Source organism: Trichechus manatus, unplaced genomic scaffold (assembly GCF_000243295.1).
Source record: "Trichechus manatus latirostris isolate Lorelei unplaced genomic scaffold, TriManLat1.0 scaffold00172, whole genome shotgun sequence".
Taxonomy (NCBI): domain Eukaryota; kingdom Metazoa; phylum Chordata; class Mammalia; order Sirenia; family Trichechidae; genus Trichechus; species Trichechus manatus.
Genome location: NW_004444108.1, coordinates 4,032,478 through 4,050,848, shown reverse-complemented (window position 1 = coordinate 4,050,848; position 18,371 = coordinate 4,032,478). Strand labels below are relative to the sequence as shown.

Here is an 18,371-nt window from a genome sequence, read left to right as displayed (position 1 = left end):
TGTTAACCATTGTCATAGGGCAACATTTGTAGTAACTGTTAAATGAGAAACTATTTTGTTCTGTAAGCCTTCATCTTAAGTGAGAATAACAGCACAACTGGAAGAGCGTACTCTATGTCATTGAACTGTGCATGTAGAAATTTTTGAAATGGTGTATCTTTGGCTATGTGTATTTTCACCAAAAAAAAGGTTGAGAAGTTAGAGGGTTGTCGTGTTGTGGGGTTGTTAACCAATGTCGTAAAACAATATGTGTACTACTGTTTCATGAGAAACTGTTCTGTAAGCCTTCACCTGAAGTACAATAAAAAAAAGAAAAAAAAAATCTCCAGAAAAGTATTATAAATTCATCCTCTTTCTAAAACACTGAAGAAAGAAAGTGAGATAAAGAAAAGATACATAAGATAATTATGACAGCATGATGGCTTAGTGACCAGGCAACAGTTCACTACTGGACAGCAGTTTATTGGTTTCTTTCAGCAGTGAAATCTCCTCCTCTTGGGCGGTTTGCACTGTGATGGCAGCTGCATACCTTTGGTGGTATCAGATATGCTATTTAACAAGGCACACATCATATCTCCCTCTAAGTGGTGAGGGTTTAGTATGTGAGCTGGCCTCTGAGTCTTCTTAAATTGATTCTCAAGCTCCAGAAAACCTTGATCTCCTGAGAGGATGGTAAAAGGAATTTGCTTGGGTAGTTGTTCATCTAGACGGCCAGCCTAAGTTGGAACAAATTGCATATGTTATAAAAATCAGCATTTCAGTTTTAAATAAAGTTAAAGCTATTTCAGAATGAACACTTATGTAGGAAGGTACATTAAGCTTGTCCCTAGCCCCCACAAAAGTTTGATATAAAGATCCCCTTCATAAATGAAATACACCACATTTAATAAAATATAACATGCCATCAATTACAAGATGAATTGTTTTATGTGCCACTAAGAAAGAAAGAAACAAAAAAAAACCTGCCAAAATGGGAATACAACAGGAGGTCCCCACATAAAGCTGCAACACCAACGGGCTACACAGTCAATGTAAAGGTAAATAAGAAATAAATATGTCATAGAGAAAAGGTAAGCAAGATAATTTACATGACTCTATACTGGCACTGAATAGACAGAAAAAAAATCTCTAGCGGTAGAAACCATAAACAGCATTTAACAGGTTTGCATAGGAAATTTACATTATCAGTGTGACTCAAAAACCCTCAAGCAGAGAATTTAATTTAAAGTGGGTCTCAGGATGGTAGTTTCTCAAGGTGACTGGCAGAAGCAGAAGCAAATGCAAATCCTGTCTAGGTCAACAGTGATTGTTCAAGGTGCCTCACAATTTAAGGTGTATTAAAATGTGAAAGGGTCTTATACAGATTAAAAACAGTGTCATCTCTTGATCATTCATCCCATAAACAGTAAAGGAGCTACTCTGTGCGGATGAAGGTCTGCTAGGAGGTGGGATACAGCAGTAAATAAGACGCCGTGGGCCACTGACCTCACAGGAGTCATAAACAGAATCAGATACAGAAAGTTATATACAAAAATATAGCACTGAAGAATGATCTACACACAGTTCCATAAAAATTCAAGTGGATAAAAATCCAAGCATAGAATCAGTGGGTCCTAGATTCGCATTAGATTTTGAATAAAACAGTGACTCACATGCATACATATGGCAAAATCAGCAGCATCTTTTCTTTTACTACAGCGAGGATGAAGGAAGAAGCATCCAATTCTGTTCAGGTAGTTAAAGATCTTACAGTTGAGTGGAGGTTTCCAATTAGTGTTTCCTCCTGTTATTTATTTAGAAAAAGCATAAATGACAGTTAAAATGGAGAGGAAAGATCAAAAGGCTAGATGTAACTGAAAACACTCAAGAAAAAACACATAGTACAAAAACATTTTTCTAGAGGGAAGGTACTAGAGAAGAATGTAAAAAAAACTCAGTTCTAGCCTAAGTATCACCATCTTGTTGCCTTAAAAAGCTTGGGAAAGTAGACCAATTTCCCTCAATCTGCTTACTCATCTGAAAACTCACAGCGATGTTAAGGAAAATCTAAAGTAATGGAAAATCAACATCTAATTTTAAAATCTAGACCTAAAACCTAGAGTGGGAAAAATGCTTTGAAATGGCATCGCTCTATATGATTGTAAGCACTAGTGGTTTTTACAAATGTGTCAAAGGCTGTTCAGTGGATAGAAATGATGGGCAGTCACCAAAATGGTAACTGCCAACTTATCCAGGTCAGTAGGCTTTCGATTGGAATCCCAACTCTTCTCTTTATATGCTGTTTTCTATCAGACATGAACTCTTATCAGATGCTCACTATACTGTTGTTGTTGCTGTATGCCCTTCAGGCGATTCCAACTCACAATGACCCCATGTGATGGAGCAGAACTGCCTTGTAGGGTTTCCTAGGCTGTAACCTTTATGGGAGTAAATCACCAGGTCTTTTCCCCTGCAGTGGCTGGTGGGTTCAAACTTCCAACCTTTCGGTTAGCAGCTGAGTGTGTAACCATTCCACCACCAGGGCTCCTCTCACTACCCAAAACCTCTGTAAATCAAAGAAGCCTCTTCCTCGGGTTCATTCAACTGTTTTTAGATGGAACTGCAGTTATGGATAACCAATAAAGATGAACTAAGAGACAGTTATGACATGCTGAAAATAACACTAGTCCTGTAGCCAAGAGGTCCGAGTTCAAAAGCTGTTTCTGCTATTTATTAGTTTTTTGGAAATATATAAGCTTCTTATATTTTAGAAGAGAGAAAACCATAATATTCAGTAACTATTTGTTAGTACCAAGCATAATGCCTGGCACACGGAAGTGCTGAATAAAAGCTTTTTAAATCTGCATCTAAAGATATACAAACTTTGGGCCACCAGATAGAGCTAATGTTTACCATACAGCAATGTAAAGAGAAAAAGATTCTAGCAGAATAGCTATAATGCACAGTAACAATATTCCAATTACATGCTATGTTCTATTCAGCAAGGTTCAAGAGGAGCCCCATTAAAGTGAACCATGTCTAAGGTGAGAAAAGGGGTTGTCTCAAATGTTTTCCTTATTAACCATACCTTGAAAGCCCCAAATAAACGTTCCTTGGTTTAGATGTCCTGGTAGATGGCCAAAAAAGTTTGACCAGTTATCAAAATCTACAAAGACTATATGAGTCATGGTTCGCAGGTAATCCAAATCTGGAAGCTCAACAGCTTCTTCATCTGATAAGAAAGAAACATTAACATGAGTTTAGTAAGAATTTTCTAAAAACATTTTTTCAGTCTAAAAGATATTAGAGGATATGCAAAAATATTAATCTTGCATGCTATTCATTTCTATCTAAACCTTTTCATGAAATCCAAAACATAAAAAACAATTGTGAATATTTCAGAAACTTGACTGTATGTCCTTTCTACAACTATGTGCCACTGATCTTGGGTTTTTGTTTTTCTATCATTTATAAAAAGAATTTTAAAAAAATTAATACACTGGAAGACCAAATTTTAAGACTAAAAAACCAAAAAATGTGCACCATCCATCAAGGTTACCAAGAATGTTCTTCCCCAACAAAAATCTGGCTCTTTCCCTAACCTAGACCACTAATTGATTAGCAGCCATCTGGTTCTGGGATTAAATACCCTAGATAGCAGAAACACATCTTTCTTGGATCTCTCAGATTCTTCTTTCATCTCTGACCATGCTCCAACTCTAATTCTCCCTCCCCTTTCCCTTATCTTCCACCTTGACAAGGCCTTAAACTTCCCAGTGGTAGCAATGCAATCTTAAAATGTTCAATTATTTTTAAAGTTAATAGCTTCTGCTTTGCCTAAGAGAGGCTCCCTCAAATATACTATTGCCATCCCCTCCCATTTCCTAGCCATCAAACTTCTTACATCGTTTCTCCAAGTTTTCAGTAACTTTACATTTAGATACTGCCATTACCTTCTATAGAACACAGCACAACATAAATTTCCAAAAAGTAATCAGGAGTAAAAGCACAAGACAACAAAAACATTGTTTGGAGTAGAGCCCAAAACTTCTGTAATAAGTGACTTAATCTTTTCTCACTTAAAATATGCCATGACAAAAGGTGGTGCGAGATCTACATATACTACAGAGCAAGCCTATATAATTCAATGATACGTAAAAATATCAGCCCAAACGTTCCACTCTAACATTGCATAACTCACCAAGAGTTAGTATCTATTCAAAATGATATAAATTAAAATTATACTCTTCTAAACAAAATAAAAACATTGCATTCTATTAGATGTACCTAATTCCATCATATGGAAGAAGAAAAGTCTAGAATAAGTGAAAACAAGGGGATCCATACCTCAATTTTCTCCTGGGTTTTTTGCTACCACTTTTAACTCTACTTCTAATGGCTTTATAAACTATAATAAAAGCTTTGCTTCCAAGTCAATTATAACAAATAAGCCCCAAATAAAAAAATAAAAATTCTTATGATTTACTTTTTAAAGGAACCAAGATATTGAAAGAAAAATAAAAACAAAAGTAACGTCCAGGATAATTTTCAAATCTCAATTTCAGAAAGACTTTCAACTTCCTTCGTATCTCAAAATTTCCATGCCTTCTGTAAAAGAAAAATGACATCTAAATAAATATTATTCAAAGCCAACATATACTCTTTGTCCCCTTGAGTTTAAGAGTGGCTGAATTAAGTAGTAGAAATACAAATCTCTGAAATGTATATTCTGCAGGTTATGATACTATCATTTTCTTTTTTTTTGCTTTAAAACTGGATCATTAGTCATTTTCATGATTACTTACTATAAACATGGTGGTCTACACCAAATAAAACATTTGTATAGACATTACAGTTGTAAAGCCATACCTATATTCTGACAGCTTAGGTCATTCTCAGCTCCTTTCTCCACGTCTGAATTTTTTGGATAGCTTACTGCCTGTTTCAGTTTTCTTTCTGTAGGAGAGGCACTGGCAGTAAATTTGTACAGACTTCCTTTTTCAGATCCAAAATTAGCCACACTGGGTTTCTGTAAGAAGCAATGTTTTCTATGGAAGTGCTGCTGAGCACTCTCAGGATCATGAAATGCTTTGGTGCAGGTGCCACACTTGATTACATAGTGCTGTTCCTCCTCATCCTTCTTTTCTTCTCTGTGCACTTGATGGATGTGAGTTTTCATGTCTGCTAAATTCTGTGCTGTTACAGAACACAAATTGCAGCGATACCACAGTTTACCTTTATCGAGCATGATTTGGAGACATCTACTATAATCTTCCTTTCTGTTGATTTTACAGATGTAACTCTCCCGGCAACCACAGGTTAACAGGTTGCTGGTTTCTAAAACTGGAAAATCATCCTCAGTTTTAATTGAAGTTTCAATTTTTTCTGACACAAACACATAATCAATGCTATGGCGCTCCTTATAATGAATCAAGAATGCTTCTTCCACATTAAAGACAAGATCACAAAGCCCACAGAAGTATTTAATCTTTATCTCATTGTCATGCTCATCTTGGCAATGTCGGTATAATGTTTCTATCTTGTGAAAAGTCTTTTTGCAACGGGCACAGCTGTATCTATGAAATTGGTGACTTGCCAAAGACATGCAGTGCTGTTTGACACATTCCTGGGAATCAAACATATCTTCACAAATCCGGCATTGCCATTTGCCCCTTGGAGGGTTGCTTGCTGGGGAATGATCAATAATAGTAATAGTTGAAGAAGGTTTCTTAGTAGAGTTAGTCCCCAGTGTTGTAGAGGATAACGGCAAAGTTTCACCTTCTACCTCTTCCGTCTCATAAAAATATCTGTGTCCATTATGAAATTCAGTTACATGTGCCATGATAGTCTCTTTTCTTATTAACTCCTTTTTGCATGTCCGACACCAGAAAAGAAAGTTATTTAAATGTGCTCCTCCATGAATCCGACTCATGTGTAAACGGATAACCCCTGAATCTTCACATACCTTTCCACAGACCATACACTTGTAACACATTGTGTTTGCTGAGAAAACATGCTTTTCTACTGCATCTTCACTTGGGAATCGTTGATGGCATTCACAAAACCAGGTTTTAATTGTTGACTTGTCTCTCTGGACACAAACCACAGCGCCACAGCTTTCATTCTCTAAATTCATCTTCTTTTTTGGAATGGTGTTGTAATCTTGTGTGCTAGATTCTTTAATAGACATAGTTCTTTTAAGTGATGAAAATTTTGATTTATCTAACAATAGATGCAAGTCCGAAGGAGGTTTGTTTCCTTGATTGCTGTGGCAATAAAGTAAAACTGATTCTTCCATTGAGGTAATGATTTGTACTTTGTGTCCTGAATTCTGCTTGTGATTCCGGGTACTAGCTTCATCCACAAAGACTTGGTTGCAATTTGGACAATAACCTCTTAATACGAATTTCTCTGCAACCTGGGCAATACTCTTCTCAGCTACAGCTACAGGACCAGCATTTCGACAACGAACTCTAAATTGGATTGAAAAACAAAAACTCTTTCATAAGTATTTTCCAAATATAGGATCTCTGCTTTTTATTGAGGAAATTATAAAATGGTCACTGTATAAATGAGCACTAAAAATACTTTTCAATTAAGATGTAGATGATATAATGATATTCTATGATCACAAAGTACCTGAGTATTACCTACAATTTATCTATTTCTAATCCAAATATACAAAAGAGTAAAACTAGAATCGAAAGATTAAAACTAGTATCAAATGTACTGATAGTCAAAAGGCAGAAACAACACAAGTACCATCAACAGATGAATGAATAAACAAAATGTGGTACACATATAATGAACCTTATGCAGCCATAAAAAGGAATGAAGTTCTGATACATACTACAATATAGATGAACCTTGAAGACATTAAGCTAAGTGAAACAAGCCAGATACAAAAGGATGACTGATGTATGATTCCACTTATATGAGGTACCTAGAAAAGGCAAATTCACAGAGGCAGAAAGAAGACAGAGGTTACCAAAGGTTGGGGGGAAGGGGAAATGGGGATGTACTGTTTAATGGGTATAGAGTTTGTTTGGGATGATAAAAAAAAAAAAGGTCTGGAAATAGAAGTGATGGTTACACAACACTGTGAATATACTTAATGCTACTGAATTGTATACTCAAAAATGATTAAAATAGTGAATTTTATGTTATGTATTTTTAACACAATAAAAATATAGGCCTGATTTCTTTTTCGTAAAAAATAAAAACAAAAATGCTTAAGTAAAAGAAAAAACAGAAAAATTAAACTTCATGAAAATTAAAAACTTCTGTGCTGCAAAGGGCACGAAGAAAATGAAAAGATGACCCACAGAACGGAAGAAAATATTTGCAAACTGTATATCTGACAAGGGTCTGGAACCCAAAATAAATAAACTTCTTACAACTAAACAAGTAAAAAAAAAAAAAAAAATTTCAAATAAAAAATGGAAAAAGGGCTTGAACAGACATTTCTCCAAAGAAGATACAGAAATGGCCAATAAGTACATGAAAAGATGCTCAACATCACTGGTCATTGTTGTTGTGTGCCGTCGGAGTGGAGATCCTATCATTAGGGAAATGCAAATCAAAACCATAATGAGATACCACTTCACACCCATATATTTTTATATAGGATGATTATGTTAAAAGACAGACAATTCAAGTGTTTGTAAGGATTGAAAACCTCATACACTGCTAATGGGAATGTGAAATGAATGATGAAGTCACTTTGGAAAACCATTTGGCAGTTTCTCAAAAAGTTAAACATGTGACTCAGTAATTTCAATTTCCTAGGTATACATATACTCAACAGAACTGGAGTAAAAAATGTTCATGGAAAGACTTGTACTTTTATGTTTACAGTGGCATTGTTCCTAGTAACCCTAAAGTGTAAACAACCCAAATGTCCATCAACTGATGAACTGATAAACAAAAAAGTTGGTATGTCCATAAAATAAAATATTATTCAAAAATAAAAATTAAGTACTGATATATGCTACAACATAAATTAACCTTGAAAACATTATGCTAAGTGAAAGAATCCAGTCACAAAAGGCCACATATGATTCTACTTATATAGAATGTCCAGAATAGGCAAATCCTATTAGATTAGTGGTTGTCAGGAGCTGGAGGAAGAGGCATATGGGGAATGACTACTAATGGGTACAGGATTTATTCTGGGGGTGATGAAAATGTTCTGGAATTAAATGGTGGTGATGGTTGCACAGCCTTGTGAATATACAAAAAATCACTGAATTATATACTTAAAAAGGATGAATTCTATGGTATGTGTATTCTGAGGTTTAGAACATATGTAGAATGAAAAATGTATGACAATAATAACACAAAGAACGAGGGGAGGGATTAAAATTAATGTTGCAAGGTTTTTACATTATCTCTGAAGTGGTATAATAATATTTGAAGGAGGGCCGTAATGAGTTAACAATGCTTATTTTAACCCCAGCACAAATATTTTTAAAAAATTATAGTTACTGTGTCCATAATGGAGATAAAATGGAATATTAAAAATATTCAATTAATTAAAAAGAAGGCAGGTAAAGAGGAAAAAGAAACTAATAGGAGCCCTGGTGGCACAGTGGTTAAGACACTGGGTGCGAACCAAAAGGCTGGCAGTTCAAATCCACCAGCTGCTCCTCGTAAACCCTATGGGGCAGTTCTACTATGGGGCAGTTCTACTCTGTCCTATAGGGTCACTGTGAGTTGGAATTGACTCGACAGTAGTGGTTTACCCCGAGAGTATGACCCCTGGACACCCTTTTAACTCCACACTGAAGTCACTGCTGAGGTTCACCCTTCAGCCAAAGATTAGAAAGGCCCATAAAACAAAATGAGACTAAATGAACACACCAGCCCAGGGGCAAGGAAAAGAAGGCAGGAGAGGACAGTCAAGCTGGTTACGGGGTACCCAAGGTCAAGAAGAGGAGAGCGTTGACATGTCATGGGGATGGCAACCAGTATCACAAAACAGTATGTGTATTGTCTTTAATGAGAAACTAATTTGCTCTGTAAACCTTCATCCAAAGCACAATAAAAAAAACCTAATAACAAATGTAAGTAATAGAAAATAAACAGTAGGATGGTAGGCTTAAACTCTATCATATTACTAATTACATTAAATGTAAATGTAAACAGTTCAATTAAAAAACTGATTGTCAAGCTGTACTGAAACTAAAGAAAGAAAAGAAAGCCCCACATGTAAGTTGTCTTTAAGAAACTCACTTAAATATAAACAGGTTAAAGTAAAATGATAGAAAATATAATGCAAATACTAATCACACGAAAGTGGAGTGCTATAACAGTATCAAACAAAATAGACTCCATGATGAAGCTACCAAAGACAAAGAGGAATACTAATACTAATAAAATGGTTAATACATCAGGAAAACATAAGGATTATAAATGTGTGCACACTCAGTAACACAGCTTCAACACTCAATAATAGAAAGAACAATTTTTGCATAAAAAAGCAGTAAGATATAAGAGGTGGATGCCACTATCAATATCCTTGAGCTAACTGATATTTAAAGAACACTCCACCAACAACAGAATACACATCCTTCTCATGTGCCCATGAAATATTCATCAAGACAAACCATATCACAAGCCATAAAAACAAACCTGGAAACTATACAAAGTATGGTGTCCATAATGGAATTAAATTAGAAATAATAAAAAATTCCTGAATATTTAGAAATTAACTCCCTAAATCTTTAGAAATTAGACAATAAACTTTTTTTAAATTTTATTTGGTTGTTATTGTTGAGACTATACACAGTAAAACATACATCAATTCAACCATTTCTACATGTACAATTCAGTGACATCGATTATATTCTTTTTTGAGTTGTTCAGTCATTGTCACCCTCCTTTTCTAAGTTGTAGACAGTATATTTCTAACCTATGAGTCAAAGAAGGAATCAAAAGGGAAAAAATATTTTTAACTGAATGAAAATGAAAACATAACTTATCAAAATCTGTGGGATATAGGCAAAGCAGTGCTTAGAGGGAAATTTAAATCTTTAAATGTTTATGTTAAAAAAGAAGGTACAAAACTCAATCTAAGCCTCTACCTTAAGAAGACAGAAAATTAAACTCGCAGTTTAAAGAACAGAAATCAATAAATTAAAAAATGGACCAACTACAGAGAATAATCCGTGAAACCAAACTCTGGTAGTTTTAAAGATCAACAAAAATTTATTTGAGATAGATTATAAAAATAAACATAAAGCTTTAAAAAAAAAAAACTTTTAGATTAGAAGAAAACAATATATATTCTTGAACTGATGATAGGCAAGGTTTCTCAGACAGGATACAGAAAGCATAACCATAAAAGAAAAACAAGACCAGTAAATTACATTTAATGGAATTAAAAGCTTCTGCTCATTAAAAGACATGTAATTAACAAAATGAATACATAAGTCATAGACTAGGAGAATATGTTCATAGTACATAGATCTGACAGATATACGAATGGCTCATAAACACATGAGAAAGTGCCCAACACATCATTGTTGACCAGGGAAATGCAAATTAGAGCCACCATGAGGCAAAAAAATAGCTAAAATGAAAATGACTGGCAACACCAAACTTTGGCAAGGATGTAGACCTATTAGAACTCTCATACCTTGGTAGTGGGAATGTAAACTAGTAGAACCATTTTGGAGAAGTATTTAGAATTTTTTTATACAGTAAATACACACCTATTCTTTGACCCAGTAATTCTACTCCTAGATGTTTACCCAAGAGAAATGAAAACACATAAAAAAATACACAAAAAAATACTTGTGTAAAATGTTTACAGCAGCTTTTATTCACAATAGCAAAAAAACTGTAAACCACCTAAATGTCTATCAGCATGAGAACAGATTAACGAATTGTGCTATAATCATACGACAGAACATTACTCACAAATAAAAAGGAACAATATACTACTATATGCAACAATATTGATGAATTTCACAGATATTATGCAGAACACTAAAGAGTAAACACTTCCATTTATATGAAGCAGGTAAAACTACTCTAAGGTGGAAAAAAAATTAGAATAATGATTGCTTTGGGGAGACATGATGGGAAATCACTGGGAAAAGACAAAAGGGAACTTTCTGTGGAGAGATTATACTCTACATTGTCATACAAGCGTGGGTTAAACAGCCATGTATCCAGCTGTCAAAATTCTAAAAGTTAAGACTTATACATTTCAATGAATTTAAATTTTATCTAAAAACAAAGAACTATAAAAAATAATAATCAGGAGGAATTAGAAGCATGGAGAGGTATAAATGAAACATAAATGTATTGCTTCTTAACCTTTTACTTTTATTTAGCACTGCATAGAATTCTGGTATTGCCTTAACTTCTTTCCTGCATGTACCTTTTCAGTGAATTTTCCCCTCCTTTTTAACATAAGAAGCTGTTGTTCATATTGCTTGTTCTCGCACTGTCTTAAAAATGAGGGCACTGTAAAAAGCTTGGATCTAATTTTAAAATGTCAGGAATTTTATACAGTTCACCAAAAAGGATATTCAAATGGCCAACAAGCACATGAAAGAATGTTCAATGTCATTAGCCATTCCAAACCAAAAACCAAACCCACTGCTGTAGAATCGATTCTGACTCATAGCGACCCTACAGGACAGAGTAGAACTGCCCCACAGGGTTTCCAAGGCTGTAAATCCTTACAGAAGCAGACTGTCACACCTTTCTCCCCTGGTGTGGCTGGTGGGTTCGAACCGCTAACCTTTTGGTTAGCAGCTGAGCGCTTTAACCACTGTGCTACCAGGGATCCTCATTAGCCATTACAGGATGCAAACCAAAACCACAATGATACCATCTCACACTCATTAGGATGGCAATGATCAAAAAAAATAGAAAACAACAGGTGTTGTGGAGGTTTGGAGAAACTGAAACCCTCATCCACTGCTGGTGGGAATATAAAATGAAACATAAATGGTATAGTCACTGTAGAGAACAGTTTGGCAATTTCTCAAAAAATAGAATATAGAACTACAATATAACCCAGCAATCCTAACTCTAGGTATATACCCAGAAGAAGTGAAAGCAGGAACACACACAGAAACCTGTACACCAATGCTCATAGCAGCACTTTTCACTATAGTCAAAAGGTAGAAACAACCTAAATGATAACTATGCAACAATAAAGAACAATGATGAATCCATGAAACATCTAACAACATGGATGAATCTGGAAGGCATTATGCTGAGCGAAATAAGTCAATCACAAAAGGACAAATACTGTATGAGACTACTATCATAAAAACACATGAAAAACACAGAACGAAACAATCTTTGATGGTTACAAGGGAAGGGAGGGGTGGGGAGGGAAAAACACTAATTAGACAGTAAATACATGGTAACTTTAGCGAAGGGTAAGACAGTACATAATACTGGCAAAGTCAGCACAGCTTGACCAGGACAAAGTCATGGAAGCTTCACAGATACATCCAAATACCCTGAAAGACCGAGCTACTGGGCTGAGGGCTGGGGACCATGGTCTCAGGGGACATCTAGATCAACTGGCCTAAGATAGCCTATAAAGAAAATGTTCTACATACAACTGTGTGGAGTAGCGACTAGGGTCTTAAATGCCTGTGAGCACCATGTAAGATACATCTACTGGTACCATCCCGGCTGGAACAAAGGAAAATGAAGAAGACCAAACACACAGGGAAAGATTAGTCCAAAGGACTAATGAACCACAATTACCACAACTTCACCATACTGAGCCCAGAACAACTAGATGGTGCCCAGTTACCACCACCAACTGCTCTGGCAGGGATCACAATAGAGGGTCCTGGTCAGAGCAGGAGAAAAATGTGTAACAAAATTCAAATTAAAAAAAGGGGGGGGCGGAGGGGGGGGGTCAGGCTTGTTGGTCTGACAGAGACTGGAGAAACTCCAAGAGTACGGTTCCCTGGACACCTTTTAACTCAGTACTGAAGTCACTCCTGAAGTTCACCCTTCAGCCAAAGATCAGACAGGTCTATAGGGAAAACAATAACACACGTGAGGAATGTGCTTCATAGTTTAATCATGTATACGGGACTAATGGGCACACCAGCCCAAAAGCAAAGATGAGAAGGCAGGAAGGAACAGGCAGACTGTATGAATGGAAACAGGGAACCTAGAGTGGAGAAGGGGAGAGTGTTGCAGGATTGGCAACCAATGTCACAAAACTGTTTGTGTATTAACTGTTTAAAGAGAAACTAATCTGTTCTGTAAATGTTCACCTAAACTACAGTAAGAATAAAAAAGAGATAACCTAAAAGTTCATCAATAGAATGGATAAACAAAATGTGGTATACGCATATAATGGAATATTATGCAGCTGTGAAGAGAAATGAAGTTCTGATGTGTGCCATAACCTGGATGAACCTTGAAAACATTTATGCTGCACAAAATGAGTTAGTTGCCAAAGGAAAAACACTGTATAATCTCACTTAAATGAAATAAATAAATATACAGAAAGCAAAAATTATTAATGGTTATCAAGGGTGGAGAGAAGGGGGGCAAGAGGAACTTTTGTTTGGGGAGCATTGAGTTTATGTTAATGGTGGTGGAATAATTTGGAAAAGATAGCAATAATGGTGGCACAACATGAAAAATGTTATTAATGTCATTGAATAGTGAATGTGGAAGTTGTACTGGTGAATATTTTGGTATATATGTTTCTACCACAATTAAAACAAAAAAAACGCCAGCAATTTTAATCTAGCTGTGTTGAAACCAAAGTGTTGTTTAGCACCGTGTAGCACTGTCATGGGTTTAGAAGGTACAAACGAGTGCAATCTCTGAAATTTTAAAATGACTATTACAGACAAGTTTGTTTTGTTTATTTGATTTGGTAGGGAGGTGGAGCAGACTGTTGGGGGAAGAATGAACTTAGTTATGTGGAAATTTAATGTTTACTGTGGAAAATATAACTATAAAAGCATAAAATGGTTAGAGCTGAGTGATGGGTACATGGGGGGGTCATTAAATTATTGTTTACATTATATAGTGGAAAATTTTCATAATAAAATAATAAAAATAAAAGGCAGAATCAAGATTTGAATTTATGAAGTCTAAGTCAGAACCAGAATTGTTAACCATTATACACTACCTCAGTATTTTTGAGAACATATTTTACTCAAAGGTTTATAAAAACAATTTTTCCATTTAAACAAATATTACTGTGTCATTTAATAGACTACAAACTTCTAATGTATTTTGAATAAATAACAGAAAAATAAGAGACCTAAGAGACATAGCATCTAAATGCAAAGTGCAGACCTTATCTGGATCATGATTCCAAAAAACCAACTGTAAAAAATACTTCATGAGATAATCAGAAATCTGGTAACTGTCTATTTGATAATATTAAGAAACTATTCGTTTTTTAAGGTGTGACAATGGCACTACAAACAGCCCTGTTTGGTGCAATGATTAAGTGCTCAGCTGCTAACTGAAAGGTTGGCAGTTCGAACCAACCCAGCTGCTCACAGGAGAAAGACCTGGTGATTTGCTTCCCTAAAGATTACAGCCAAGAAAACCCTATGAGGCAGTTCTATTCCATCACATGAGATCTCTAAGAGTTGGAAATCAACCCAAAGGGACCCTACGACAGCAACGGTACTACACTTACAACTTTTAAAAACAGAAAAGTCCTTACCATTTATATACAGATATTGAAGCACTTATAAATGAAATGATATGATGTCTATGATTTGCTTCAAAATAATAATTTGTAGAGAGTAGGAGTATAAATGACACATGATTGCCATGTGTTGATAAGTACTGAAGTTGGGTGAAAGGTACACTGGAGTTAATTATACTATTCCTCTACTTTTGTATATTGCCTGATAATTTCTATCTAACGAGGGGAAAAAAAAACTTATACTGGAATCTTCCTGATTACTTGATACATCTGGCCTTTCCTTGAGAATTAATCTTTTACAAGTATATGTTACTTTCCTTTTGGTTGACCTAAAGCCCAGGTTCTATCTTAACTCTTCCCTCTTCCCCTATACACATCCTCACAAACATATACAGAATTTAGAACTATTAACTTGTTTTATATTGACAGCAATATCGATATATCCACTTTTTCAACACCTCTTCTTTCATTATTTTCAGGCAAATGTACATTCACATTTTAAAAGGAATGAAACACAGAAGAGAATGTTGAATTGTTGAATCATCCTGCTGATGAACAGTTCATTAAGATTCCCTTACACGAAACAACCAGAAAGGAAAGAATGAGAATGTTCATGCACGGTAAAGAATGTAACCAATATCACTGAACAGATCTGTGTAGAAATTGATGAATGGGAACCTATACTGTGTGTAAACCTTCACTGAAAACACAATAAAATATTATTTAAAAAAAAGATTCCCTGACAGCCCAAGACTAGACCTATACAAACCTGAAATGGGCAGTGAGCTCCATGTGGGAACGAAGTGTCTGGCGGCAGGCCACACACTTGACTTGAAATGGAACATCTTTGCAGAGATCGATCAAAAGTTTCTTTGCCAAAGATGGAAATGATATTGGATGTGCTATTCCCTTGTCATCTGAAAAACAAAATAAACTAACTTACAAGGTCATTTGAGTATAAGATGACCCAACCTTCCTCCCCTTTGCCTTTCCCAACATCGTTTGGAGTAAGAAAAAGAAGATAGCTATTTATAAGATAAAAATCTACAGGAAGCCATTTTCTAACCCAATTGCAAAGGATGCTGAATTCACCCTTGAATTAAAATTTGATTTGTAAATGCAAACTTCCAACTTAATCCAACTTCCCAGACATCATGGTTATGCAAACATTCTCCTGAATAAATGTTTTTTTCTCAAAGTTTCTCTTTACTCCCCAGAGCAAGTAAACCTTCTTCTTAGATATAGAAAATACTGGGAATCTTAAAAAATAAGAAGAATTATTGATACATAAATGTTTCACTATTATGGTTCTCAAACTAACAAAAGGATAAGTAACCTCAAAAACGATGTGAGAAGTATGATAAATCAGCAAGATTAGTCTAATAATTTTCAACAAGAGTATTAACATACCACCCAGTTTAAAACTCTGAAGGAAATGATTCTTTCCAGACATATGCTTCAAACACTCATCCTTGCTGCTAAAAAGAAGGAAGCAATTTGGACACGCAAAACACTGAATAATCTGAGGAAGAAGGTTGTTTTTATGTCCATCATTTGCAGCTTCCTAAAATATAAGGCAAAGCTGTATTACAGACAACTAAAATCAATATATGATGCTTAAAATCAACTTTCAAAAATTCCTATTTATTATCTACTTGACATAGTCCACATCAATTTTTTAATTTTATTTATTTTGTTGCTGTTGTTGTTAATATACACAACAAAACAAACACCAGTTCAACAGTTTCTACATTAACAATTCAGTGACAATGATAACATCTTTCAAGCTGTGCAACCATTCTCATCCTCCTTTCCTGAGTTGTTTCTCCCTCATTAACATAAACTCACTGCCCTCTAAGTCCGTATCAGTTTTTAACATGAAAACTTTTTGTTCCCTGAGTGTAAATTGTGGAATTTTCTCATAATCGAGATAACATATGCGAAATTTTCTGATTTCTTCCCTCAAAAACAAATTATGACAATTTTCTGTAATATAGAAGTATATTTGCTTTCTATGTATTTTTTATTTTTTACAAATACACCCATATGTATTATATAAATGCATATATGATCACATCACATATACTTTTTCTAACGTTTTGCTTTGCTCCCTCTACCCTGCAAAAAAACCTATGTTTACAAATATATGCATTCGTCCATAAATTTATCCATGCTTATTAACAAAAATATACAGACATAAACATACAAGACGAACTGTCAATGTTTCATCAAATACTGTCATTTCAGAGACTCTTCTGTCTCAGTTTTCCTATTCCACCATAACTAACAGTAATCCCTAAAAATCAACTGTAATTCATTCTTCTCAGCAGTTGTGGGTCTACTGTGATTCAATCAAATATTCATTTCCAGTTTAATTGTCAATATAAACAACGATGCTGTACACATCCTTGAATATATACCCTCACCTATAGATCTTTTTCTCTCACTATCAGAAATGGCCTTGTTGAGGTGAAGGGTGTACATATTTGAATGTTACAAGATATTGTAAAATTGCTTTTCAAAAAGGCTCTAACAATTCACGTGTTCCCTAAGAATGAATGAGTCTGGTAGCAATATATGGGTCTTTTTCATTTTTGCCAATCTAACAGATGTTGTGATACTCATTGTTACTTTAAGTTGTATTTCCCTAATCTCTAATTCCGCAACATAATTAAGGGCATTTCTACAAAGCCAACAGCCAAAATCATCCTAAATGGATAAACTTTGAAAGCATTCCCCTTGAGAACGGGAACCAGACAAGGATGCCCTTTATCACCACTCTTATTCAACATTATGCTGGAGGTCCTAGCCAGAGCAATTAGGCTAGAAAAAGAAATAAAGGGCATCCAAATTTGTAAGGAAGAAGTAAAAGTTATCTCTATTTGCAGAGGATATGATCCTATACACAGAACACCCCAAAGAATCTTCAAGAAAACTACTGGAACTGATAAAAGATTTCAGCAAAGTATCAGGATACAACATAAACATACAAAAATCCATTGGATTCCTCTATACCAACAAAGAAAACTTCAAAGAGGAAATCACCAAATAAATCCAATTTACAATAGCCCCCCAAGAAGATAAAATACTTGGGAATAAATCTAACCAGAGATGTAAAAGACCTATAAAATGAAAACTACAAGACACTACTGTAAGAAACCAAAAGAGACCTGCATAAAGCGTGGAAAAACATATCTTACCTTGCTCATGGATAGGAAGACTCAACACTGTGAAAATGTCTATTCTACCCAAAGCAATCTACAGACACAATGCAATACCGATCCAAATTTTAATGGCATTTTTTTAATGAGATGGAGAAACAAATCACCAACTTCATGTGGAAAGGGAAGAGAACCTGGATAAGTAAAGCATCACTGAAGAATAAAAACAAAGTGGGAGGCCTCACACTACCACATTTTAGAATCTATTATACTGCCATGGTAGTCAAAATAGCCTGATACTGGTACAACAACAGATACATAGACCAATGGAACAGAATTGAGAATACAGACGTAAATTCATCCACCTATGAGCAGCTAGTGTTTGACAAACGCCCAGAGTCTGCTAATTGGGGAAAAGACAGTCTCTTTAACAAATGGTACTAGCATAACTGGATATCCATCTGCAAAAAAATGAAACAAGACCCATACCTCACACCATGCACAAAAACTAACTCAAAATGGATCAAAGACCTAAATATAAAATCGAAAACAATAAAGAT

The 18,371-nt window shown here is 35.1% G+C and overlaps 1 protein-coding gene across 6 annotated transcripts in view; it reads right to left on the bottom strand.

Moving 5' to 3' along the window:
• ZNF451 (zinc finger protein 451) overlaps positions 1–18,371 on the bottom strand; it is a 105,121-nt gene that overhangs the window by 31,001 nt on the left and 55,749 nt on the right. For all 6 annotated transcript variants that reach the window (XM_023741116.1, XM_004386829.3, XM_023741118.1 and 3 more), the window contains 6 exons: positions 16,061–16,214; positions 15,420–15,567; positions 4,849–6,452; positions 3,068–3,211; positions 1,653–1,783; positions 530–716 (listed from right to left, as the gene is read on the bottom strand). In XM_023741116.1, the coding sequence (XP_023596884.1) occupies positions 530–716; positions 1,653–1,783; positions 3,068–3,211; positions 4,849–6,452; positions 15,420–15,567; positions 16,061–16,214 (2,368 nt within the window). The remainder of the gene's footprint in view (positions 1–529; positions 717–1,652; positions 1,784–3,067; positions 3,212–4,848; positions 6,453–15,419; positions 15,568–16,060; positions 16,215–18,371) is intronic.